Source organism: Biomphalaria glabrata, chromosome 5 (genome assembly GCF_947242115.1).
Source record: "Biomphalaria glabrata chromosome 5, xgBioGlab47.1, whole genome shotgun sequence".
Taxonomy (NCBI): domain Eukaryota; kingdom Metazoa; phylum Mollusca; class Gastropoda; family Planorbidae; genus Biomphalaria; species Biomphalaria glabrata.
In genome coordinates, this window is record NC_074715.1 from 10168826 (window position 1) to 10196800 (window position 27975).

General features: G+C 34.7%; 1 protein-coding gene across 1 annotated transcript; it reads left to right on the forward strand.

Moving 5' to 3' along the window:
* On the forward strand, positions 1–27352 carry LOC106052365 (uncharacterized). Its single transcript, XM_056028753.1, has 8 exons — positions 1–85; positions 4975–5142; positions 5669–5860; positions 8920–9132; positions 15968–16174; positions 20676–20810; positions 25965–26096; positions 27028–27352. Exons 1-8 carry the CDS (start codon positions 1–3, stop codon positions 27033–27035), a joined length of 1140 nt encoding a protein of 379 aa, XP_055884728.1. The 3' UTR covers positions 27036–27352.
* Positions 27353–27975: the final 623 nt, after the last annotated feature.

Consider the following 27975-nt stretch of genomic DNA (forward strand, 5'->3'; position numbering starts at 1 on the left):
ATGCCCGAACTGTTACTTTGGCCACTCAGCTTACTCCAAGGACTGCCCAGTGTGGAAACAGGAGGTTGCCGTGAAGAAGTACAAGGTAAGAAATGGATGTACCTTCAGCCAGGCGAAATCGGCTGTACTGGCCTACCCTACCCAAGGGCCAATTCGGATTGACAAAGTCCTACGCCCAGGCTGTGGATAAGATAGGAAAATCCACATCCACACAGACGGACACATTGGCCACACCAACCCGTCTTCCTCCTCCAACTCAGAAGAAAACACCGCCACAGAACACACCTCCAAAGAGACAAGAAAGCCCTGTTGTCATGCTAAAGAACAGGTTCTCTGTACTCGCTGATTAGAGCACGGAAACCGAGCAGCATGACAAAACCATCACTCCGGTTATGCCTGATACAGATTCTCCTCAGAGAATCAAGCCAAATTTAGGCACCGGATATTTAGGCACCCCATTTTTACGGATATTTTGGCACGGATATTTAGGCACCCGAAAATTTAGGCACCCGCAAATTTAGGCACTTTTTGACAAAGCGGAAAATTAGGCACCGAAAAATTAGGCACTCTTTAATTAGCGACCTAAATTTTGAAAATAATTTTTAAAAATGTTATGGGCAATTGATGACGTTGTAATAAATAGCAACAACAATAACGATTCTAACTAAAGAAAAGCTGACAAAATGGAAAAAAATGTCAATCATGAGAATGTGTGGAAAAAAATGACTCCTGAGTCATTATATAATATAGACATATAATGATTCAGGGGAGGGGAGGTAGAGATGATACTTTGCTCATTGCTTCCGTCCATCACCAATCCCTAAGGGTTGACTGATGAATTTTTTAAATTGATGATTTTGCAATTTGTGTAAATATTTAGTTACTAATGTAAATACTTTAGATTAAAAAGTATTATAAAATATTTTTATTATGTCGGGGAGTGTTGGTGATAAATATAAAAAAATATAAAACGGGATGGGCGGGGGGGGGGGGGGGCACACACTCTCACTTAAATGAGAGTATTTCTCGCCGGTAGATGTAAACTTGGTCGTAAAGGTTACCTAGTGAATCTTCAGGCTACACTGGGGTCAAGGGTATAGAAATAAGATCAGCATAGTACAAAGGTGTTTAAATGGAAGTCTGGGGATTATATTTTATAGGCCTTCCAAAAACTTTGGTAGACAAATTTCTGTGAAAACCATCCTAATATTAATAACAGTAAAAAAAAAGTTATATAATACAAGGGTAGTGTTGAATGTTAAGGAAACCAGTGTTGTTGTTTTTTTTTTTTTGTTTTAATTATGTGTGTGTGTGTTTAATAATGCATGTACGAGACTATTTTTTTTGTTTTAATTATGTGTGTGTGTGTTTAATAATGCATGTATGAGACTTTTTTTTTTGTTTTAATTCGAATTGTTTTTTCATTGTGAAGAGCAAACAATTGGCACTGAAAACAATAGGAATTTGGGAATCATACCTTCGCATAAAATCATAATCAATATATTTGGTTTATGGTAGAAGATGTAAAGTTGAATTGGAATATCAACATTTTCACCGCCCCATCATATCCTTTTCGAAAAGTGAGACATCCTTCACAAAGAAGCAAATTAAGTTTGAAGGGGAGAGGGCGATTTTTTTGTCTTAGGGACAAATATTGATCTTAGCTATAATGTAGTTTCGGTTTAAATATCGTAATGAAGTAACAAAATAATTTATTTTTATATCGAACTTATTCAGTCTTATTTCTTTACAAAAGTAATTTCCCTATTTTTTTGGAAGTTTTATGAATTCAGGCAACCCATTTTCTGCTATGTGATGTCTATATTATATAGTGACATTTAATAAGGACTTATTATATTTTCCACACATTCTTATGATAGTCATTTTTTTCCACACATTCTCAATAGTGCCTAATTTTCCGCTGCCTAATTTTCCGCCTTGTCAAAAAGTGCCTAATTATTCGGTGCTAAAATTTCTGGGTGTCGGTGCCTAATTATCTTGGTGCCTAATTATCTTGGTGCCTAAATTTCCGGGTGCCTAAATTTTCGCGTGCCTAAATATCCGGTGCCTAAATATCGGTGCCTAAATTTCCAGACCTTAATCCAGCCAGACACCCTAACCTCTTCTGAGTTAGAGGTTGACCAACTTTCTAAGGTGAGAAATGAAATTAAAGAAGATACCCGAAGGGAGGAAGGAGGGAATAGCCTGCGCTCTAACTGGAGGGATCTCCCCTCTCCAGAGAGAAAGACTTCCCCCAAAAGGGGTGTCCTACTCTCCTTCCAATCCCAAGTCTAAAAATACAAAGATGATTGGAATAAAGCGAAACCCTCTGGGGCCTCCTAAGGCCTAATAGCTTCAAGTAGGTTATTGGTTATTTAGAATAAGCCACGGTTTCCAGGATTGTGCAGTGGAATTGTAGAGCCTCAAGGCCAATTATGAGGAAATATAGCTATTGATAGTGACTCCTGTAGCTGTCTGCTTAAAGGAAACATTCCTGTAAGATAATATCAGTTTTTGAAGCTCTAGCACTTAGAGCAGAACTGTTGAGGATACGGGAAGTGTATCAGGTGGAGTCTGTGTCCTTGTGAAGGACACGTCTCCCGTGAGACGGTAGAGCTACAGATAACACTACAGCTAGGATAAGCCTACACAAAGTTATCACTTGATGCAGCCTGTACCTACCTCCAGGCGCTCCATTGAACCCAACAGACATGGAAAACCTCATAAAACAACTTTCTCGACCTTATATAATCCTTTGGGATTTCAATGCCAATTACACTATGTGGGATCCAACGATATTAACACAAGAGGTCGTATGCTGGAGGATATATTTCTCAAATATGATTAATGCGTACACAATGATGCATCACCGACCTACTTGCATCTAGGAACTGGATCTCTCACGTGCATTGACCTCATCTTATTCGTCCCCGGACTTCTAGACGATGTTAAGCAATTATCTACGGGGAAGTGATCACTTCCCAATATCATTGCTAACAAGCAATCTCCCCTCATTGGGACGACCTGAAGCTGAATAAAGCCGATAGGGAACAATTCCAAAAAAAGATGCTCTGAGGATATTACAGAAAATATGAACAGAGTCCAGCTGATATCTTTGCTAGCAAGCTACTTGATATTGCACGGAAAGTTGTTTCCCTAACCTCCTCAAAATTCAAACCATGATTTGATACAGCTTGCAATTGACGATATAAAAAAAATGATTGATTGTATTTATAAAGAATTCTTCCCAGTAAAATCTAAAGCTATTCAGGATAGATGGAGCGAATGCTAGACAAACCATACGGTCAGCCAAAAGGAATTCCTGGAGAAGTTTTGTCGTCAGTCTGGATGCCAAAACTTCTGCTAGAGCGGTTTGGAAGGCAGTAAGGCGGATCAAAGGGAAAGAATGAAATGCAATAGGGCATTTGAAAACCAAGGACAAACTGTTACATCCCCCAGAGGTAAACCTGACTGTCTTGCATCCTCAATAGCAGGTAAATCTTCCACTGCTCACTACACGCCAGAATTCCAAAAAGTCAAAATCAGAAAGAAAAGACACCCAATTGATTTCTGATCAGAGAACAATGAAGACTATAACAAACCGTTCTCGCTTGAAGAACTGAGGGACTCGCTGGACAAATCACATGACACAACGCTAGGAGAAGATGAAATTCATTATCAGTTTCTTAAGCATCTTCCCTAACCCTCATTGTCTACCCTGATAAAAATCTATAACTGTGTTTGACATTCAAACACACTTTCACGTGTGATAATTCTCAAGATTTTAATGTAGTATGACTACTTAAAAACAAAAATAAATTACCAGGATGGCTGCCTGGTCTAGCGGTTTGCGCGCTGGACTATCGATCGGACTTATCGATGGTCCCGGGTTCAAACGCTGCCCGCTCCCATCCCCCGTCGTCGTGCGGGAGGTTTGGACTAGGAAGTAATTTTCTTTAACTCTGAAGGAACATCCGAAATAAGTAAAACATTTTACAAACATTACAATTGAACAAGTACATTTGGAATATTTATCTCATTATTTAGTATTTTGAATCGCTATTAAGGTGGCTCCTTTGTCGTGTGCAGCCAAGTTTTAATCGTTCCTATTTATTTTGTATTCTTATCCATCCTAAGTTCTCCTTTCTGTTGGGATATTCTACACTTTTACAAAAAGTGTCAGTTGACGAATTTTAACTCTTTCAGTGCGAATTATTTTGATCGAAAAAAATGAAGTTTTCCAGAATGAACACAAATTTTCTAGGGGGGTAGAGTTACTAAAATAACTATACCTTTTTATTTTATTAAATAATAAAATATATTTAATTTTATTTTAAATGAAAATGAATGGGCTGAGTAAAATTTGTAAGTTACAGATAATCCTATTGTCAAAAGAAAATAATAGTACATATTTATTTTAATACAGAAGTAAAACATTTATGTTAGATAATATTGACACTAGAACTAGTAAAAAAAAATATTACAAAAGCAAAATATTTATATCAGGGGCTAAGCTAGGGTGGGAGGGGGCAATGGATATGAATTTAAAAATCCCCTCTGGCCCCCACTTGAGGGACCCCAAATGAGAGTCCGAATAATTTGTATATTAAATATTGCGCTATTATCTCGTGTCATAATGTCGAATGTCAAAATGCAGGGGCCCCTAAGGATGTCAAGCCCTCGAACCCCCAAATCGCTAGCTACGTCACTGATTTATATTAGATAATGTTGACACTCGATTAGTAAAAACAAAAACGCACTGAGATACAGAGGTAAATTCTGGTTTAAAAATTGAATGACTGATTTCGTATAATGATCCTAAAAGCAAAAAAAAAAGGGCTTTTAAAACTTTTATTGTTTAGGGTCAAGCGAAAATGTGTATATTTAAACTTTTTTATTTTTTATTTTTCATGCATCTAATTATCACATTTAAAATAAAAATAATTTAACAATGTTTTAATTTTATTTTAAAAGCTTCAAATTCGTTCAACGTTGCCACTAATCAGTCTCATGATGACATACTTTATGCTGTCAGTGATGATGATGATGAGACTTGTATTGATCTACAAACTGAAACCCTAGCATTACAATTAGGGAAGAAATACTCTAACCCGTGGGTTAGACTTGTTACTCGGAATCTTGGTAATTGTTATCTGACACTAGTTATTTACAAGCCTAAATATGCGCAGACTGGTATGAAAACATAACTTGATTTTTTTTTTTTATATTTAAAAAAAAAATATTTAGATATATAAATTATAAGCGCAATATAGGCCTACCTCTCACTGACTGACTTATTTTTCAAGAAATCTCTTTCTCGGACAAACGGATTTGTATGGAATTCTGGTTCAACGTATTTAAAGATATCTGCGAATACTAGAGGATTATTTTCCCATGTTAGTAATGCTTGTGACTATTAATTACTAGCAAAGAATTGACTTCTTAGTTGATTTTTGTTGTTACTGATTTATGTCTTTGCCTAGTTCAATAAATTATTGTTAAAAGTTTTAACTTAATCCGAGAATGGGTGTGGGGGAAATAACGTGTACAAACCAGACAGACTGAAGGCATAACCATTTAATATAGCTTTGTAAAAAGAGAAGAAATTTACCATGCTTTTTTATTACTTAAATCATGTAAAATACTTTCCATTTTCTTTAATTGACAGATATAATTAAAGATTTGATAGTTTCGATACTGAATTATAATTTTGAGGAAATAGACGCTTTATCATTTCAAGCGTTTATTGTTCGAGATAGAACGATAGACATCCACTTTGAGGTACAGGATAAATATGTGCACTATATATTCTTAGAAAGTACCTTGTTGTCTCATATCTGCTCAATAACAATCAGCCTAGGTGAGTATAATTATAAAAACAGAAATAAAATGTTATATTTAGTAACAAACATACCTTATACCTGTAAAGGAAATGAAATAATTGAAAATGACATCTGCCATTGACAATAACGTTTAATATATATATATATATATATATATATATATATATATATATATATATATATATATATATATATATATTATTTAAACACTTTGAGTGTCATATATTATTTGATAAATAAATATTAACAGAAATCGTATTTCGAAATTGTCGATATTATTGACTTTATTGATATCCCATATTGCAGTGTTTCTCAAATTTGTTCGCGCGAAAACCTGATAGTAGACTCCAGGAGATATCGACATTTCTATACTAACAGTTCTTGAAGACATAGGTAGTGCCCACATGCCTACACTTCTTAATATAGGAAGACCTAGTTAATACCAACCATACAAAACAACTAGATTAAATTATTAAAAAGATAATCGGGCAGCCTTTGCACAAGAAACAGACACAAGACTATAAAGCATAAAGGAGACATGTCAACTCAAACTAAGCAACTATAGTCTCTAACGTCTTAGAAGCAGCAAAAAACTTTTAAGACAGGTCATTACTATAATTATTATCGGTGAAAAATGTATTATCTGTTACAAGGCAAGCGTTTCAAAAGAGAAAAAAAAACGTATAACTTATAAACAAGATACAGGACACTAAAACTATACGCCTTTTCTATCTTACGTTTCTTGTTAGTCCCCTCGTTCTTCAAATGTGACCATAATATTTAAAAGCTAACATTTAAAAAGGTCATATCGAGGTTTCTTCGAAATCCATCCTACTATTCTTACCATTAGATAGATACGAGCACATACATTACATAACATCAGTGTAACATCTAATTCTATATCGGTAATGTTCAATCAAAACAGTAAAATCACTTAAGTTTTGTGTGGTAAGTCAGTTCTTTCAGTCATCCATATATCATGTTTACACTGGAAATTACAAACAAAATTTAACTATATATTTCAAATTGAAAGGTTTTGCGCTAAATTTTGTGTTTTTTTTTTGTTTTTTTAAGAATCAACCATTTCAAATAAATTAAAAAGAAATATGAAATTCGTTTATCTTAAATAAAAAAAAAAAAAAAAAAACACAAAATAATCGACTTTTTATTTATGCGATAAGAACTGTTATGGCACGATTAGAAATTAATTAGAGACAATGACGTGACTATTAAAAACAAAAATAGGATTGGAGAGAGGCAGTTTTAATGGGCGTAGACATTTAGCTTGACGACATTTGACTGTTCCCTTCGTTATTATTAATTGTCTTGTTCGACATTCGCTATCAAACGGAGGGGCGTAGAATTTTAGTTAAGAAATCACACAATTTGTATACGAATTTATTTCTTATGTTAAAATATACTCATTATTTATATTTCAAACTATTTTTTGATTATTTCGCTCCCTCAAGTAAGATGGCCGATTTGGTGGAGTGAGAGGGTGCAATGACATCAATCCCGCCCCCCCCCTCTCAATAATAAACTTTCGGGAGGGGGGACGTCCAATTTATTTGTAGAAATTACAGCTTGTTAACGGAATATATATATATATATATATATATATATATATATATATATATATATATATATATATATATATATATATGACTAAAACTTGTTATTGATATTTCAACCGATCTATATATTATGTTGTTTCCCTGTTCGCCGATTGGGTGGGGTGGAGGGGCGAATATAACTACTGTCCTTCCATGCTAAACACTCTTTAAGTAGGAGGGGGGCGGTCCTACTTTTATACAAAAAATCATAGTTTGTAAACAAAATTAGATGAATTACTATATTATTGTTATATTATGTCGCTACACTTCTGATATCTAGGCCGATTAGGTGTGTGTGTGTGTGTGGGTGTGTGGGTTTTTGCATCTACTGCCCTTTCAACTCTAGACCTCTGATATTCATTTTTGACGGAGAAATTCTAGTTTGTGAATACAATTAGTTGAATATCTCTATAATATAAGTTACGTATTGATATGTGAACCCATTTGTATATATGTCGCACACACACTGTAATCTCAAATTTTATCATTAGTAAATATAAAATAAAAAAGGGTAGGACCAGGTGACAGCGAAAAATAATTGTTTTCACTGTCGTTTCAAGACAAAAACATGACGTTTTAAAACAGAATAGTTAAATATTGCGGAAGAGTTTTTGTAATTGCACATGAATTCATCATAATTATGTATTTTGGAAACATATGAATTCATAAAAAAAAATTCAGTATTAGAGTAAAAATTGAGATGAGTTCTGAACCCAATTTTTTTTTCTTAGTCGCTTTATCCAACCTATACTCATCTGATATTTTTTTATGGTATAAATAAATTTGCAACTATAACTCACGATGTATACATGACTACTAAAAATGCAAAAATTTATAGTAGAATTTAATTTGTCCATTTAATTTCTCATCCCACTTCCGAAATTTTTTGTTTAAAGCTTTGAATTATGGTTCTGTAACAAAGAAAGTTACGAACAGGCATATTGAACAGAATGTATAACTTACAAATGAGCTTAGTTAAAAAATATTTTTTTGGCGGCGATCCTCAAATCAAATGTTTAATAGCTTTTAGCCTTTTTTTTCTCGATATTAACATGGCTGACAAACTAAAAGCACAGAAAATGCGTTTTTTATCCTTACATATATATATATATATATATATCATGGGCATAGCCAGGATTTTTTTTTCGAGGGAGTGGGGTTTGGGGCCCCCCTCGAAAAAAAAAATATATATGTTTGTATGGATTTAGATGACTTTCTATAATTTGTTATGTCTTACGATATTTACCGTCGACACCCGCTGTTAACCCTGCATCTTGCGATATCTGGGAAGTAAGACAGTGATTGTTGATAGTTTATGATTGATATTCGTGTTGTACTAGTTTCAAATGACATTTGTTTTTCAAATAGTTAAATCTGCTTCTTTAAACCTGCATTGGTAGAACCTTCTTTGAGAAAACAAATGGTGAAACAAAACACTTACAATTTGTTTTTGAAAATTTCAGGTCAAAATGTGGCATTAAAACAGGATGTCTTTTACAGTAACTCAGAAACTTTATTGCAAAACAGTGCTAGCGTTTTTAAATACTCACAAGCTACAGATGGTTTTGACACATGTATAGAAGACAGCACAGAATACAGGGCATTGCACTGGAAAATATTTTTTCAGCCCACTTTTGTAAACAAAATGTTTATATATTATACAGACTTATTTGAAGGTAATTTGTGTTTTCATATTAAATTTAACTTTATTTTGTTTAAACATATAGGAGTTTTCTAGAGACTATATAGAGACAGGACGTGTTATTCTATCAGCGTTGATTTCGCGACATTGGAATAATCTTATCCTATACTCTTAAGTGAGCAATTCTTGTATGTATGTATATATATTTATATATATATATATATAAATTTTATTTCAAAAACGGCTCTAACGATTTTCTTTAAAATTTCAAGGTATGTGCATATTAGTGAGAAAAAAATTCTCAACTCATTGGCCACATCGGGAAAACTCGAGGTCGACCGTTATATCGGTTTGAAAATGCCTCATTATCGAAAAATTAAATTTGGCTGCAATGTTTTATGAATGAAAATTTTCCATGACGTAAACGGGAAAAATGCTGCTTACGTCACTAGGCTTACCGTAGTACACTAAAATATTTCTTTGCAAACAAGAACGAGTTTTAAAGGATCAATAGACCTAATTAAACATTTGCGAACCATCTTACTGTACATTGATTTATTATAGAACTATGAAAGAAAAGTAATGAAATTAAATGTGCCGATATATAATTAGTTATTGTGTTTTAAGTGCTTAATAAGTTGTTTACTCTTTAATTGCGTAGAGCGGTGTAGATACCTTTCACATTGTTGTTTATTTTGCTGGTGACCTCCATCTGTCTCGTTCTGAGGCCGCATGCAACCATGTGCTCTCTTCTATGTCAGCTAAGTAAAGTTTGCGCCATAAGCTGGTCTTTTAAGGGTTTCGGTGTTACGTCGACCACTTTTTAGCTCACCAAAAAAGATTGCCTTTGGCATGCGTTCGTCTGAGATTCGTCTCCTATACAGAATACTGCTCTGTTCAGCGTAACTGTCGGACTTAAAGAATTCCCTCTATACAGAGGCCGCGGATACACATTTGAGACCAAAAGAAAATTTGCTGCCGAGGACAGACGCAGACGCTAAAAGAAAATCTTAATCAAGCACCGCGGACAATGGTTATGCTTGCCCTGGATGTGGCAAGATATGTAGGTCACAGCTGCAATCCTCATTAATTTTCGGACTCTAAGACAAGCCTTATTATTATTATTATTTTGCTGGTGAATTATTACCATGTGTTCATGCTTCAGTGTCTACCTCTCCTGTACCAAAACAAAGGAAATAGTCATAACACAGCTTCTCTACGCCTTACTTGCTCACACTAAACATCTAGCGGTCAACGAGTTTGCGTACACTGCAGCCTCTTTTGATTTAACTATAAACCTCGGTAAAAAGCTTGGAGTTAGGGCCAGGAGAGATCTGAATGGATGGATGTGTAAAAGCAGGCCATAGCACCACTAGGATGGATGGATGGCAAAAGCCGGTATGAACTTCTTATAGTCAGACAGTCATGCTGGGCAGGGCACGTATCCCGTATGGGTAACAAGCATATTGTTTGGCGTAACAGAGGTGCCCCACGGAAACGTTTCTTTAGAAAACTAATGCCATGATTTAAGTCTAATAAGAAAAAATTACTTTCACTAAGTGCATGTTTTACCCTATAACGTAGAGAAGTTACACTGCAAAGACTTTCTTCCAAGCCAATAATAGTAAGCCTACAATAGTTTTACACAAAAGATGGATTGTAAAACTATAAGACGGACGTGAGCTGTAGTTTGTCTAGACTGTAGGAGGACTTAAAAGACTTTAAATTTAATCGACATGTACAATTAGGCCTACAATTAGAACTAACAGAACACTAAAACAACTCTTCAGATTAGTAGTCTTTATCCGATCGTTCATTTTCGTAATTACAAGAATATTCCCAAAATGACTTCGGGTATATAACCTTCCGAAATTATTCAACAGAGCGAGGTTCGGCCACCTGGTACAAAAATATTCTCAAAATGACTTCGGGTATATATCCTTCCTTAACAAATATTCATCCGAGCGAGGCTCGGTCACCTGATATTTATCATTTAATTAAAGATTTAAGTTTTAATCACATAGCCATATTCAACTTTGCTTTTTTAGCTGCCCTCGTAAGGGGAAAAGCCGCTATTAGATTTCTGCAAAATGCCTGCCCCTCTGTAACACACTCAGATCTAAAAAAAAATTTGGAATAGAAATGAAAAGATTATTTCACCATGTGATGCGGCTTGCAAAGTTTAGGGGCAATGGCTACTTTTGGTTTTCTAAAAGCAAACAGTTTAGTTTATACAATTAATAAACTTAACTTCATGTTTGTCTGCTGAAACGGACTTAGGTCAGTTTATACTATTTGTCTCGTCACGTGTCAAGAGCACCTCAGGAAGCAAGAACTCAGTATTACACGACATTCGCATTCGGCAACCTTACACCATTAAACCTGGCATTTACAGGTTCATACCCTGCTCTCTGCCATCCCCCGTCTTCCAGCGGTAGGTTTGGACAAGAAAGTAATTATCTTTAACTTTACGGGAACATCTGAATCACGTAAAACATTTTACACACAATAAAACAACATTTTTTACAACGCCAAGTGAACCTTTGAAACAGTATTACTTTTGACAATTAAAACAAAATTATGTCTTGAATATTCCTTGCGAATATGCGGATCGACAGAGATCAGACTCCGACGGGGGTAGACTTTGAGCTTTAATATTTTTGTGTCCAGTATGTGGTCCGACCATCGCACCTTATGGATACTCATTAGATATCGTAGGTGGAAGGAGTTAAACTTTTTGATGTGGCGAAAATATAAGTTCCAGGACTCTGATGGATATAAGAGTGACGGGAGAACTTCAGCATTGTAGACTTTCATGTTGTGGATATCTTGAGTCCTCTCCGTTGCCACACTTGTCATTGTAGCACTGGCACGAGCAACACGGAAGTCAACCTCATCATCTAGGTTGGCGTTTGCTGATATGGTGCTTCCCAGATAGACAAACTTTTTGACGTTTGCTAATTTCTGGCCATCTATAAGAATGTCTGGTTCAGTGACAGATTTATTTGGGGGAGGTTGGTACAGCATTTCTCTCTTTTTTACATGTAGGGTGAGGCCAAAATTTATGCAGACGTTGGCGAAGAGAGAGAGACAGGCTCTTTTGAAGCTCTTCTTCATTTGAGGCATTTAGGGCACAAACATCTGCAAATAGCAGGTCTCTGATGCAGTCTTAGCTTACTTTGGTCCTTGCTTTGAGTCTTTCAGTGTTGAATAAACTTGCATCAGTGAAATATCGTATACTAACTCCAATGTTTTTTATGCGAAAGGCATCTTTTAGCAAATCGGTAAACATTATGCAGAAAAGCGTTGGAGCCAGCACACAGCCCTGCTTCACGCCATTTGAGACAGGAAAAGACTTGGAGTTGTCTCCGTTGTCTCGAAATCTTTCTTGCAAGCCATCTTCAGAGTTGCCTACAAGTACGCATCTTGCGTATTTTGTACGCAAGTTGACACAAAAATACGAGAGTACGGTTTATCATCTGAAAACACGCATTTTCCCCTTTGAAGCAAAGAAAAAAAAAAAAATAATCACTGCGTTAATGCGGAATTGGCTATTTGTTTTTAGATATACCACTTTTTTTTTCAATGTTAACTACATTTTACTTATCTAAATAGAGCTAAGTTCCTTTCAGTGTCAATTATGAAGTCTTCAAACTTTATTGGGAATTGATTTGATCTAGTACTAGAGATACTTTACGATGTCAGGCACCTATAATAGAATTTACGTAAATCTAGATTTAGAATATAGATATAAATCTAATTCTAATTCTACGTTTATATTATATAACAACTTCATGCATCAGAAACCATAACACATAGCTTTATCTCAACGGCTATTCAGCAAACTAAATAGCCTCAGCTTTTATATTAGAGACAAATTCAGTAACTAATTAGGATTATCTGCCTGGAAAAAATATCTTTAAAATGTTTGTTACTAGTGACTGTAGAGGATGCCAAAACTTTCAATGCTGACTTTGCAAAGATTGGTCTAAAAGAAGAAATTTTAAATCTCTCAAAATGTGATAAAATATTTCCAGTGTCTGGATACCTTGTAAAGAAATCGAATATAAATAAAATAATATTATAGAAATAGATGTCACTGATCCAGCTATTCAAACCATTACATCTGGTGTAAGTCTCATTTCACTTGTAACAAAAATTCCCATCCTTTTTAATGAAATTTCTTTTGCCGCTATTATGGAATGTGGAATACACTAGAGGCATTATGATCATAAAATCATTCCCAAGTCACAAGAACGGCATCATTCTAACGTTTTGTAGAAAAGTCTATGACAAAAGTGTACACATTTTAACAAATGTACAAAATGTCTTAGATAACTTAACGCTGTGTAAACTTTAGGATTGCTGCAATTTGTGTATATTACGCGCTTAAATGATTTTTAGTCTTTCCTGAGTATATTTCTTAATATTTTGGGAAAATACGCATTTTCCACACAAAATACGCATTACCAGGTCTGGGAATACACATTTCCTTTTTGGCATGTAGGCATATGCATCATGGAAATAGCGCAAATTCGTTATGAATTGTTCTGGGCAGCCGAAGAAAGACATGATTTGCCAAAGGCCTTTACGAATGACGTTATCAAAAGATTTAGTCAAGTCTATGAATGCAGTATAGAGATTTGAATTTTGCTCTCTACATTTCTCTTGGAGTTGGCGGACTGCACTGATAATTTGAAACGTGCCTCTATCCTGCCTAAAGATGCATTGACTCTCTGGAAGTAGGTCAGTTTCTAGGTGGTGTTGTAGTCTATTTAATAGCACCCTAGCTAGAATCTTGCCAGCAATGCATAGGAGGGATAAACCACAATGGCCATCACATAACTGCCTATTTCCTATTCTCTTGTAAAGATGAATGATGAAGGCGTCTTCTAACTCTTGGGGTAGTTCCTTTTGTTCCCACATTATCTGGTAAATTTCTGTTAGTTTAGCTCTCAACTCGGAACTGTCTAGTGAGTATATTTCAGCAGGGATGGAGTAGCCTCGGTGTCTTACAAGTTGAGATGTTAAATATTGCAGTCATTACTTCGTTGAGCCGGGGAGTGTCAGCGAGTGAATGGTTTATTTGGATTTTTTCAATGCGTGCAATAACTTGATTAATGCTTGATGGGCAGTTAAGGACATTACTGAAGCGTTCAGCCCAGAGAACAAGTATTTCCTCCTTGTCTGTGAAAAGTTTGTTTACATCAGCACTGAATATGGGGGATGAGCCATTTCGCTGAGGACCATAAAAATCTTTGCTTGAATAAAAAAAAACATTTTTACTGTCAGCGTAGGACTGGATTTTATCTGCTTTTTTGTTAAACCATGACTCCTTCATGATTCCGCTGGACCTCTTGTTAGTCTTTTTTGGCATTGGTGTTACGTTCTCTGCTTTGGGGGCAAGATAGACTACACCCAAAGGTCTTAAAGCAATGTTGCTTGTGTGTTAAAATCTGTTCAATTTGCACATAGTTTTTGTCAAACCAATCCTGGTGCTTGCGTTTTGGTTGAACGAGGACACTGATTGCCAATAAGTACACATAGTCCCTTAGTTTATTCCAGCTGTTTTCCCACATCCTAGTTCATGTACATGAATTTCAGTAAATTGTCTAGTTTATTGATGATCTCGTTCTTGTTATCTGGGTTTGTGAGCTTACATACATCTAGGCGCTTAGCATGATTGCATTCTTGGGGCCGTCTAGGTGGTTTGATGCATATTTTTAGATTAGATAAGATTAGGCGATAATCAGTCCAACAGTCCGCTCCGCATAATGCTTTAGTGACTTTGAAGTCTTGACTGTCAGACTGTCTATACTAAAGTTTGTCCTCCCCCACCCTTCATTGGGGAGGGGATCGGTCGAGTAAGGGGGACGATCGCCCCTATCGCCCCGCCCCTTGGATTTGCCAATGATGCGGCCCCCCATTCCCAAAATTTTTGTAACGCGACCCTCGATAGGAAAAAATGCCGACCCCTGATGTAGGTAATATAATTTGTATGATATACTGTATGACTTCGGTACACTCAAGGCTTGTAAAGTAATTCTGTACGTAGTAAAGAATAAATAAAATGCAAATACGAATTTATTTTCTAATACAAAATCTCAATTTTTAATTCATTATCCATAGCCCTACCCAAACTTGGCCCCGCAAAATCCGTTTCGCATAGATAGGGCCCCACAATTGTTAAGTCCGGCCCTGCTATTTAGTGACAGGTAAATACTAGTTTAGTCTCCCCCCCCCCTCTTTTTAACATGGGGTAGCAAAAATAAAAGAGTGATCTTTTATTTACTTCTTTCTATCTAAACTGTTGAGCAATGAAGAGAATTATATATATATATATATAGATTCCACTTATATGCAGACTAATCTTTGTAATTTTTTAAACAATTTTTAGAACAAAAAATCCAACGACATTAGCATTAATGTGTTAAATATATTCTAATGAAGTCTTTCACACATTAATTCTAATTAATAGCCCAATTTAAACAATAATTTAAATAATTGTAAAATTTATACATACACACACACACACACACACACACACACATATATATATATATATATTATATATATATATATATATATATATATATATATATATATATATATATATATATATATATATATATATATATATATATATATATATATATATATTCTAAAGAAGTCTTTCACACATTAATTATAATTAATAGCCCAATTAAATAATAATTTAAATAATTGTAAAATTTATACATGCACACACACACACACACACACACATATATATATATATATATATATATATATATATATATATATATATATATATATATATATATATATATATATATATATATATATATATATTAATAATTATGTTTTAGATGCGCAAGTTAATTTTGTGGTTAAGAAATATAATGACTACGGAGAAATATATGACAAGGTCACTACGACAATGGAGCCATACAGAAAAAAAATCATATATGTGACTCACAAGCAAGCCCTTGCTAAATCTTTCACAATGACCGCAAAGAATGTAACGACTAATGCCAGCTTACCATTTTTACTTTGTGAACTAGAAACTTATAGTGGTAAGTTTATAATTTAAATTAATACAGCCCCACATTACACATTTCTTTTGCACCTGCCTTTCAATCTATTGACGATTTTTGTTCTATTTTTATTCTCTTTTTTTTTTTTTTTAATTTCACCATTATTAAAAAAAAAAAAATACATGTAAGTTTTGGCTTGACTATACTTAAAAAAAAATAAATGCATATTCAATTATAATGTAGAGGTTACTGAAGTTATACGATAACAGGCGAAATTTAAAGAACCTTTCATTTTATCAAAAGAATATCTAAATTTTACTAATATTTTTTATTACGTAAATGTAATGTAGATTACAGCTAGATTCTTGATCTAGAAGTAGATCTGGATTAGATATTTAGAGATCTAAATCAGAAGTTTAGGTATAGTATTAGATTTAGATTTCCATATAATATTATTATTGTTATAACCTTGCCATACACACAGCCATCCAAGATAGTGCAGAAAGTGCGCACTCTTAGTGACTAGTCTAAGAAGCATGTTGACATCAGAAAAGAAGAGAGAACGATTTCCGTCTAGAGCTGAAATAAAGATGCTGTGCTCAAAGTAGATGTTCTGTGTGTTTGTCATGTCTTAGTGTAGATAAACATCAATATAACTCGTAGAGTTGCGTCCCTTCAGTTATAATTTTGGTGTCTGGAAGTGGGATTTTAGGCGATTCTCACAACAGGAGGTAGCATTTGATCACAATGTCATTTTTGAAACAGCTAGACCAACTCTTAGTTAAAGAGCTAAGGCTGGAACTTCGTTACAGACCTCTGAAGCTTGGTGCTAGCAAGGATGCGCTTACGGCTCGTCTCCGGCAAGCCCTGATAGATGAAGAAGAAGATCCGAAGACTTACCTCTTTGAAACTTAGCTGGAGATTGTTGAGCTCATTGGCAAGATACAGGAAGATATTGATGCAATGTGTGAACAAATTAAGAGGATGGGGAAAAAGGTAGATGGAAGTGTATTGCAAGTGGAAGGACAAACATATCAATTTGATAAAATGGTGTCTCAAGCGAAAGGAAAAATTGACTCGTTAGTGAAGGAGCTGTTAGTTGCCTATAGACTAGTTGGTAACGAAGTTGCATGGTAAGGACTGCGGCTGCACAAACAGTGGTGACGGAGACGCTGGGAATTGGAGCGTTGTCTTTGACTGTGTTGTGGGCAAGTCTTGTGGGCGTGACTTTCAAGACGAGACACGTGACAACAATTGCTGCGACGATCGCAACGGGATGTACCGAATCGAATGGAAAGAGACAATTGAGGAAACGGAAGTCTGTCATGAGCCTGAAGCGTTTGTTCCTGATATACCTGCAACAAGTACCTGGCAGCTCAAGACAACGTTGACACAATGAATTTAGATGCCAAGAAAACCATCAACAAAGCATGTATTTCTGCCATTATCATCGACATTGGCATATACAAATGTCAGTCAATCCAGGCTAAATCTGAGCTGTGAAGAGGAACACATCTTTAAATTGCACTTGAATAGACCTATCCCCTGGACGTGAGACTGTTAGCTGAGGATGACCACGGCGCATTGGACTTCATTTGCAACGTGGCTGCATGTGAACCTGAAGCTCCCTTGAGAAGCGTCTGTCGGGACGGTCTGCTGATACAGTGTGTCCAATCAACGGCTGTGTTGAAGAAAACAATCCTCTACATGCTCTCTTTGTGTACCAAACGGCCACGTCATCGTCTCAACAACAGCCTGGTCAACTGGAGAAAGAGAAATCGGCTACGAAGGAAAATTATATTTAGTATTCAAACATGTGGAATTAAATTTAAAACAACTATTAATAAGCATTTTTTCATATCATAGACGTGAACTAGGATACAACCACATCCCCATAATTATCAGTTCATTGAATACATGTGAATATTAACAATGCATTAATAATAGCATTAACCCTTAAAGTGCTGAGCTGTTTTACAACGAGTGCATACGAAATGGAATTACAATTCTGATGTTTAGAGGCTAAACTTCCACACGCGTTTTAAGGGTTAATAAATATCCGTAGCCTGTGCTATTTAATCGTTAGTCGAACAATACTACTGTATCGCTAACACTTTCGACACGAGCACGTCTCTTCTTTTTGTATCTTTTTGTAGTTGTTGATAGTTTGTAAGTTCATAGTTTCTAATACTCTTTCTAAAAATATTGAAAACTTTCTTTTTAACTGCCTGAGCGGACCTTTTCGGGGGCCTATTTTGAGTTTGTATTTCCATACCAACTGTTTTTGTAACCTTGTTACATAAGCTAGATCTAGAATGACCCAGGTAATCAATCTTATTTTTTTTAATGTACTATCTAAAATCATAAGATTATTAAAAACGACAGGCTTGAATTATTTCGAAACATTATCTAATTGGAAATTAATAGGAAATAATTGTATATTATCGATTTGCGTAAATATATAGTTCGGTGATTAATAGTCTAGGTATAATTATATATATATATATATATATAGTTCTGTGGTTAGTATGCATGAAAGTCGTGTGTCTAATAAGTTGTACTATGCAATTTGATTCTTATGTGTAAAATCAAAATAAATATGTTGGACCCTGTGTATTAATTATATTAAAAAAAAGGTTATATCAACTCACTCTGTTTGTCTGTCTGTCTAGTAAAATTTTGTATACTTTATTTATCTGACGCCCAGTATTGGGTCAAGCTGAAATGTTGCACAATTATTTTTTTTATGTGATAGATGAGTATACAAATTAAAAAAATAACCATATAGTTAAATAGCTATAGGATTTTACTTTTGTTTGGTATCTCGAACAAGTGAAAGATATTTTAATTGAATGTTCTATAAGCTTATTTAATCCACTTTAAACGTCGCCGCTTTAAAGTAAGGTTAAACAAACAATAGATAATTTAATTATACAATCGTCTACTGTCATTCATTTCCCACTTAGCAGAGCGGTTAGAATGTCGGCTTAAGTCAAAGTCACTTTGTCCCCCTTCCCTTTTTTTTTTTCAAATTGATTTAGAAAAGCTTCCATGGTTACACTCACACAAAATCCGTTTCCTTCCCCCCCCCCCAACCCCCTATTCCTAAAATTTTTCCAACTGGTCAAGGTAAGAGATAGGATCATAGCGTGTTAAAAAAAGTAAAAGCATAAAGGAGAGCTACACATACACAAAAAACTATTTTTCAGAGACTTATTGCTGTTGTTTTAGATCTACAACAAATCTAATTACAGGACTGATCAAGACCAATTGATATAATTACACTTCCTATGAGCTTTTTTTTTTAAAAAGTTTTTTAAAATGCTTCTTTTTGTTTATCAATTGCAAGTTCGCAACAAAAAAATTCATCATCCTAGTTATCTGGGGATTTAAAAACTAGACAATGTTGCTTAGCTTTTATATTTGATGTGCATATCTATCTATATAGATACAGATATAGATAGATAGATAGATAGATAGATAGATAGATAGATAGATAGATAGATAGATAGATAGATAGATAGATAGATAGATAGATAGATAGATAGATAGATAGTTAGATAGATATATATATATATAGATAGATAGATAGATAGATAGATAGATAGATAGATAGATAGATAGATAGCCTAAATTAATGATACATTGTAAGATAGATAGATATAGATTGATAGATAGACAAAAAATTAGATGGATATATATATATATATATGTATATATATATATATATATACATATATATATATATATATATATACATACATAGAGAGAAAGAGAGAGAGAGAGAGAGAGACAGAGAGAGAGACAGATAAATAGATATAAAAATAAGAAATATAAAAACACATATCTTATGTCACAGATGCCATTATAAAATTATTTGTACATTTCACATTTAAAAGAAATATAAACCCTTGACTGAGCCTCAGGAATTACCCCACAAATCTAGACCCTTGACAGCACCTCAGGTTTTACCCAAGACGTGATTATGATGTTGCAAATCTATTGGTTGATTTGAAATTAAACAAAGACATTTTTTTAAAGAGTTAGCGCCAGAGAATTGGCGAGAGTAGAGAGAACGCCAGTCGATAAAATATTTTCATAGTAGTCAGTCGGTCTTCTAAGAGCTCTGTTTTAAAAGCCTTTGTGATATTTTTGTGTTGATTGATCTGTAATTTGTACATAAGCTGTACTTACGTTTTATATTTAAATAAAGTTCCAGAGTTTTGCTTTAACGAAGAATCTTTTATTGTGATTCTAGATCGTCATTTATTCAACTATTTTTAATTCAAGTAAAATCCCCGGCATCACAACACATTGTAACATCTTGTGTGTGTGTTGTGACATCTTATATCATATTTATTATATGACTATAAAAATAATAAAAAAATATAACAGACGTTTGTCAAAAAAAAAAAGAATTTTTATTAAAATACACAAAAATAATTCCAAAATAATAGGTCTATAAAATTCGTTTTAAGTATGACGTATATTTTTTTATATCGTTGATAATCTTCTTAAAAGAGTGAATTTCTAATAACAGAATGTCATGCTGGTACATGGGGTGTACATTGTCAAAATTCTTGTAATGCCAACTGCCCAAACAAGTGCCGCTTTGATGATGGACTCTGCAGTGACACTTGCTATGGGTTTAGTGACCCGCCATTCTGTAATACAGGTAAAATTTATACTTTTAAATCATTCATTTCTTAAAGTATGATTATATCCATATTTTAAAGTTCAAAAGTAATTTCTAATTCCTTTATCAGTTAACAATACTGACTGCGAAAAAATAATTGTGTATATTACTTTCGAGGTGAGACATATTAGTCGCGTCGACTATTACAGTGACATTAATTTTTATTTTATATGTAACATTTTATGACATCAAGCATTTTTCAACTTGATATGTTATAAAGGTTCCCGGTTATTTCATCCCCTGTCACTTCATCCTCGGTCACTTCATCCTCGGTCACTTCATCCCCGGTCACTTCATCCCCGGTAACTTCATCCCCGGTCATTTCATCCCCAATTATTTTATCCCCTGGTCATTTCATCCCAGGTCACTTTATCCCCTGGTCATTTCATCCCCGGTCACTTTATCCCCTGGTCATTTCATCCCCTGTAAATGTGAACTCCAGAGATATTTCTCTAAGAGTTCGGGTAACCAGGCAATGTTGGTTATTTGAAACAGAGAACAGCTGACCACTTACAAAACCTAATAATGATGCTGTAGGGTGGGGAAAAAAATAGATCAGATTGACGCCTAATGGCAGAGAGAGAGAGAGAGAGAGAGAGAGAGAGATAGTAACACCCTAAATATACATGCAAGATTATTTGCATAAGCACTCATTCAAATAATTATAAGGCTATAGGAGCTTCATCATGACGGAAATATAGTATAAACAGGTATTTATGTTCACATAAATAAAGGCCCACCAGTTTTGATATATAGTAAATATCAATAAACGAAATGCATACTTATGTATACATGTAGAAATGAAATATCGATAGAAATAAAGTTCTACAACATAGTTGGCATCTGTAATGTTTAAAAGGAATTAAAGCAAAACTTATATAGGTGACATGATATCCTGAAAATAGGTGAAGTCAGCCTTTATTAGAAAAAAATAAAACCTTATTTTAAGGCTAAAAATGACAAGCCCATTTTCAAGAAAGATCAATTGAAAAATGAAATAAAATGAAACATGGTCGTACTTCCACCACACCTTGGCCTTTGATGATAAGTTATCAGCGGCTTGGTCATAATTATTGTAATGGCACACCCAGATTTACAATATTTTATAAGATTTCTTATCAAGAATGCAAAATGAAAGAGGAAACTCTATAAACGCATTAGTAACATGTCAAAAATATCAAAAAGCATTTTACATAATCATATTTATATATTAGATGAAATGAGGGCTTAAAAAATATTTAATTGTGGATGAAATGACCGGGGAATGAAATGACAGGGGGATGAAATGACCAGGGGATGAAATGACCGGGGATGAAATGACCAGGGGATGAAATGACCGGGGATGAAATGACCGTGGGTTAAGTGACCGGGGATGAAGTGACCGGGGATGAAATGACAGGGGATGAAATGACCGGGGATGAAGTGACCAGGGATAAAATGACCGGGGATGAAGTGACCGGGGATGAAATGACTGGGAATGAAATGACAGGGAATGAAATGACTGGGGATGAAATCACCGGGGATGAAGTGACCGGAGATGAAGTGACCGGGGATGAAATGACCGGGGAATGAAGTGACCGGGGATGAAATGACCGGGAATGAAATGACCGGGGATGAAATGACCGGGGATGAAGTGACCGGGGATGAAATGACAGGGGATGATATTACCGGGGGATGAAGTGAACGGGGATGAAATGACCGGGAAATGAAGTGACCGGGGATGAAATGACAGGGGATGAAATGACCGGGGATGAAGTGACCGGGGATGAAATGACCGGGGATAAAGTGACCGGGGATGAAGTGACAGGGGATGAAGTGACCGGGGATGAAGTGACCAGGGATGAAATGACCGGGGATGAAATGACCAGGGGATGAAATGACCGGGGATTAAGTGACCGGTGATGAAGTGACCGGAGATGAAATGACCAGGGGATAAAGTGACCTGGGATGAAATGACCAGGGGATAAAATAATTGGGGATGAAGTGACCAGGGATGAAGTTAACGGCTATGAAATGACCGGGGATGAAGTTACCGGGGATGAAGTGACCGGGGATGAAGTGACCGAGGATGAAGTGACCTGGGATGAAATGACCAGGGGATGAAATGAGGGCTTAAAAAAATTTAATTGTGGATGAAATGACCGGGGAATGAAATGACCATGGGATGAAATGACCGGGGATGAAATGACCGGAGATAAAATGACCGTGGATTAAGTGACCGGGGATGAAATGACAGGGGTTGAAATGACCGGGGATGAAGTGACCAGGGATGAAATGACCGGGGATGAAATGACCAGGGGATAAAGTAACCTGGGATGAAATGACCAGGGGATAAAATGACCGGTGATGAAGTGACCGGAGATGAAGTGACCGGGGATGAAGTGACCGGGGATGAAATGACCGAGGATGAAGTGACCGGGGATGAAATGACCGGTCACAGTTATAAAAAAAAGTTTGTTGTATCTTTTAAAATTAAATTAATATTTTACAAAATATTTACATTTTAGATGCTAAAATCATATAGTACAAGAAACAACAACAACATACAATAATAACACAGGATATCACAGACATTTTTCAAAAAAAAAAGTGAGAGCTAAACATCATAAAGGATTTGTAATTCAAGTTTTGAAGTGCTATAAAATCAAATTTGCAGTAAAATTCAAATTTAAGAAACTGGAACAGGCACAATTAGAGCAGTGAGGTTCATAACAAATGAATATTCAAATTTAATTAGTATAAAACCTTTAGTAAAATCATTAATTTAAGCAACCCTTCAGAATAGAGGACTTAAAAGTACATTAGCTAATATAGATAAAACACTGAACTATAATCTTTAAATACAAAACAAAACCAATAAAATACACAGAAGGACACAAAGATAAAGGCACTTTTCTTGTTCCATATGCTAGGATAAATTAATATAGATACTTCTTCTTCCCCAAGTGCCATTGGAGCATGGGATGGGTGGCCTGAACTAGCCAGAAAACCCAACGGCATAGTAAGTCACTTATTAACATCCAGGACTAGATTTACAGATCAAATGTGTAATACCTAATTATTTTATCTTTTGAAGTAACGTCTGTAATCTAAAAGATACAAAAGATATACTTCAATTATCCCCGGTCATTTTATCTCCTGGTCATCCTCATTGCACCATTACGGTCCAAAAGATCATTACTAAAAGAGTAGAATTGGAAAAAAAATTGATAGATAATTTCAGACGATTTCATTTTCAATTTGTAAGAAGTAGTTTTTCACTTGCAAATTACAAAAAAAAAAAATGATTTCGTATTGAAATGTAAAAAAAAAAATTGTTTATTTTTAGAATCGTGTAACGTGTTATTGCAGACAGGGAACTTTATGGCAAGATTCCGAGATTAATATGAGAAAATTGTCAAGATACACTTTCTTGGGCATGCTACCCTGCCTCATAGTGGCGCCCGGTTGGAAACGATCGTAGGAGGAAACGATTAGGCTAAAAGGGTAGCAAAACAAGACTCCCGTGGGGGTGCCTGAGGCGGTGCGAGAGTATCCTCATTGCACTGTGCGGAGTTGTAAAAAAGCTCCCACAACCAGGCGCCGTTCCTCAAGGGGCCGTTACCTTAAAGGCGTGTCCTGCATGGTTAGCCTGGTATAGAAAAGGAAACATGGCGGGGTGTCCTTGTGTACGCGGCCACTGACCGCGAGTCTGCAAAAAAGTTTATGCTACAATTTTAACTCTTTTCTCTCTTAATTGACGATGCCAATGTTGATTTTTACCCCAATTAAACTAAATTGGGTTTGGATTTTAAAAAAGCATGTATTCTCAATACCAAATAAAAAATTTCCTGAAGGTGAAGGAGAAAACTAAAAATGATTGGAACAAATTTTAATATGAAAACAGAAGTTGTAAGCTAATCTTATTTCTTTATTTAATTTAATCGCAAAAAGTGTACACTATGTATAATATTTTGTGCACAGCTTTTTATTATGTCATAAAAATGTAACGTGTAAAAAAAAAATCAATTTTTCCATTTAGTAAGTACTAGACGGCTATATTTCGCGGCCTGTGGGCCATAGTTTGGGTATTAATGATCTCCTGGATTAAATTTAGATCTATTTTAAACATGGAGAATGATCTCTTCTTATTTTTTTTTCCACGAAAAAAAAGTAGAAATTCGTTCTGTAATAGAGATGGCTGCCTGGTCGTGCGGTTTGCGCGCTGGACTGTTGTTCAGATTTATCGATGGTCGAGGGTTCAAACCCTGCCCGCTCCCATCGTCCTGCGGGGAGGTTTGGACTAGGAAGTAATTATCTTCGGTGATTTTGTATAGATCTATATTTAGGGCCCCTCAGTTGGGAGAGGGATAATAAAAAAAACACTACGGTCTCAGCAATGATGTAAGGAACATTAATGACAAGTTTTATTAAGATTGGTCAAATGGATTTCATTTTTTATTCGGCACATATACCTACATGCACACATACGCCTGTCTGCTGTATATTATATAATATTCTGAATGGAGCTAAAAATAGCTATTTGACCTAAATCCATTTTTTTAATGAAAACATTGGCTTGTGTATAGATCTATATTTAGAAGCGCGCGACATCAAAATATATAGAGTTGCTCTCATGGCGAACGAAGGCTTGCAAAAATGCTTTAGAAACACAGATTTAAAGTGTAATTTGATTTAAATATGAAATAAATGGACTTTATGTTGTATATTCATGTGTTAAGGTATAAAAAAATTAAAGCGGACAATAAAAGTCAAAGCATTCTATGTTACATAAAATTTTGACTAAATTATAACCAATTAGATAAAATCTTGAGAAGTTAGCTAGGTTTTTTTTTTTTTTAGATGGGTCACATTCCATCATTTAGGAACAACTATAAATATTTAAGGAGGCGCGGCTGAGTGGTAAAGCGCTTGGCTTCTGAACCGGGGTCCCAGGTTCGAATCTTGGTGAAGACAGGGATTTTTATATATTTATATATATATATATATATATATATATATATATATATATATAATAGCTCTTATTTTATGCATTTTTATTGCATGTTATAAGTTAAAACTTACACTCACACATCTCTGCATTGCTTTTACAAAATTAATTTGATTGTATTTTTTTCGATATTTTGTTTTTAGTCTGCAAGCATGGCTTTTGGGGCTTCAACTGCAAAAATGCATGTAGCAAACAATGCATCAACTCATCGTGTGACAGGGCAACTGGAATGTGTCATCATTGTATTGGATACATTGACCCATTGACATGTACATGTAAGTTTTTTTTTTTTTTTTTTGATTACTTGTATACAGCAAAATTTGCAAGCTTAGGGAACTATGTCCAATTCTTTTTTGTATAATTGATGGCAAAGATTAATGGGAGAAGGTTTCCACTCTGCCTTTAGTCGATCAATAAAGACAACTCAATCTTGATCCTCTTACAGGCAGCCAAGTGGTTTATGCAACATAATTTATTTAAAATCCACATGTTCATTTTTTTACAAGATTTTTCTTTATTTGAATTTGAAAGAGTTGTCGATTTTGTCAATAATTCATCCAAATATATTTTTAAGTAAAGAATTACGCTTGCCATATTTTTTATTAATCTACTTAGTGACACTTATCAACTTAATGAATTTTGATTAATACTGACCTAAATTTAGGGTACTAGACTGTTTCATATGTAGCTCTTACCTTCAAAATTACAAACTTTCTATTATAGTCTTGATATAAAAATCATTTATATCATACAGAACAGATATAGTTATAAATATTTGAGCACACAAAAATCGACAACATATAGTTGGTTTTTAATGAACAACAAATGAACAACAAATAGAAGGTATAAGTTAACAGATTTTAATTTATTATTGGTGGTGCATTATTATATCAATCATATGTGTTAAATCATTAATTACAAAACCAAGATTTGAAATCCGTAATTCAGTGAATTTTTTAGCCATACTTTTCACTTATCTTCACAGTATTGTATGCAAAAAAAAAAATATACCAAACGGGCTTAGATAAAATCATTTAACATATGATCAGCCTCTCGCACTGCACAAAACGTTAATTTATATTCAACATTCAATCAAAACTTAATAAGTAGGCATCCGGATATCGATGATAAATCGTTTTTTATTGTAGTGTAAAATCGTATTATTATTTAACACTGTTTTATTTAAATGCTGAAAAAATGTTACAGTCTTTTAATGGCAGTTTGATTTTTACGACTCTACATTTTCCCAGGAAAGCTAAACAGGTATGTTGAGACATGTAGATATTATAATTCTTAATTTGACATTAAAATGCACATGTTAATGTGTATGCAATATTTAAATAAAACAAGTATTTTACATGTAACTTTCCATGCCCCGGTATGGTGTTAATTTTAAGCGGCAGACATTGTAAAGTTGAAAACCATGTCCGCTTAGTCTGGCTTGAATACACCGAATGACTACACAACACACATTTCGTGAACACATTCTTACGGACGAGTTACAAGCACATGTAAACATAAGAACGACAACCGATACAGCTTTTAATATTCATAACAAACATTTTAGCACAATGGGAATAAAACATACAGGGGCAACTTAAACACAACATCACATATATACGAAGCGCCGTGGCTAAGTGGTCGAGCACATGACCTCCGCACCAGAGGTCCACTGTGCGAATCCTGAAGAAAACTGGGAAAAAATATGTCAAGACTATAGAAACAATATATAACTCTACAGTGTTCCATGTTCATAAACTCTTTACTAGCAGGGTGGTTACCGGGTTGTCTTAAAAAACCAGAGAAGGCTTGAGCCATGAGTTCAAATCCAGGTCGTTCCCCCTTTCTTTTTATTATAAATACTTTTTTTATTGTTAGTCTAGATTTATTACACATTTTATTACATGATTGATCCAAACTTATTAATACAAGATCGTTCAAGCTATTTACTAAAAATATTATAAGCTTGTTTTTTAAAGTATTTATTTTCTTTTGTACTTTACACATTATCACCATAACGTTACAGAGCCAAAAAAGTTTTTAAAATTCCTTTTAAACTCCATTATATTTTTAATACTAATCTCTATAATTTCATCTTCTCTCTCTCTATCTTTAGAGCGAAAGTTTGGAAATGTCTCACATATGAGAATGTAA

What these genes read in the sequence shown, in the direction of transcription:
- LOC106052365 (XM_056028753.1), top strand. Translation starts at nt 1, where the DNA reads ATGCCCGAACTGTTACTTTGGCCACTCAGCTTACTCCAAGGACTGCCC. An exon ending in TGAACTAGAAACTTATAGTG is followed by an intron (nt 16,175 to 20,675) that starts GTAAGTTTATAA and finishes TTCTAATAACAG; the next exon opens with AATGTCATGCTGGTACATGG. An exon ending in CCCGCCATTCTGTAATACAG is followed by an intron (nt 20,811 to 25,964) that starts GTAAAATTTATA and finishes TTTTGTTTTTAG; the next exon opens with TCTGCAAGCATGGCTTTTGG.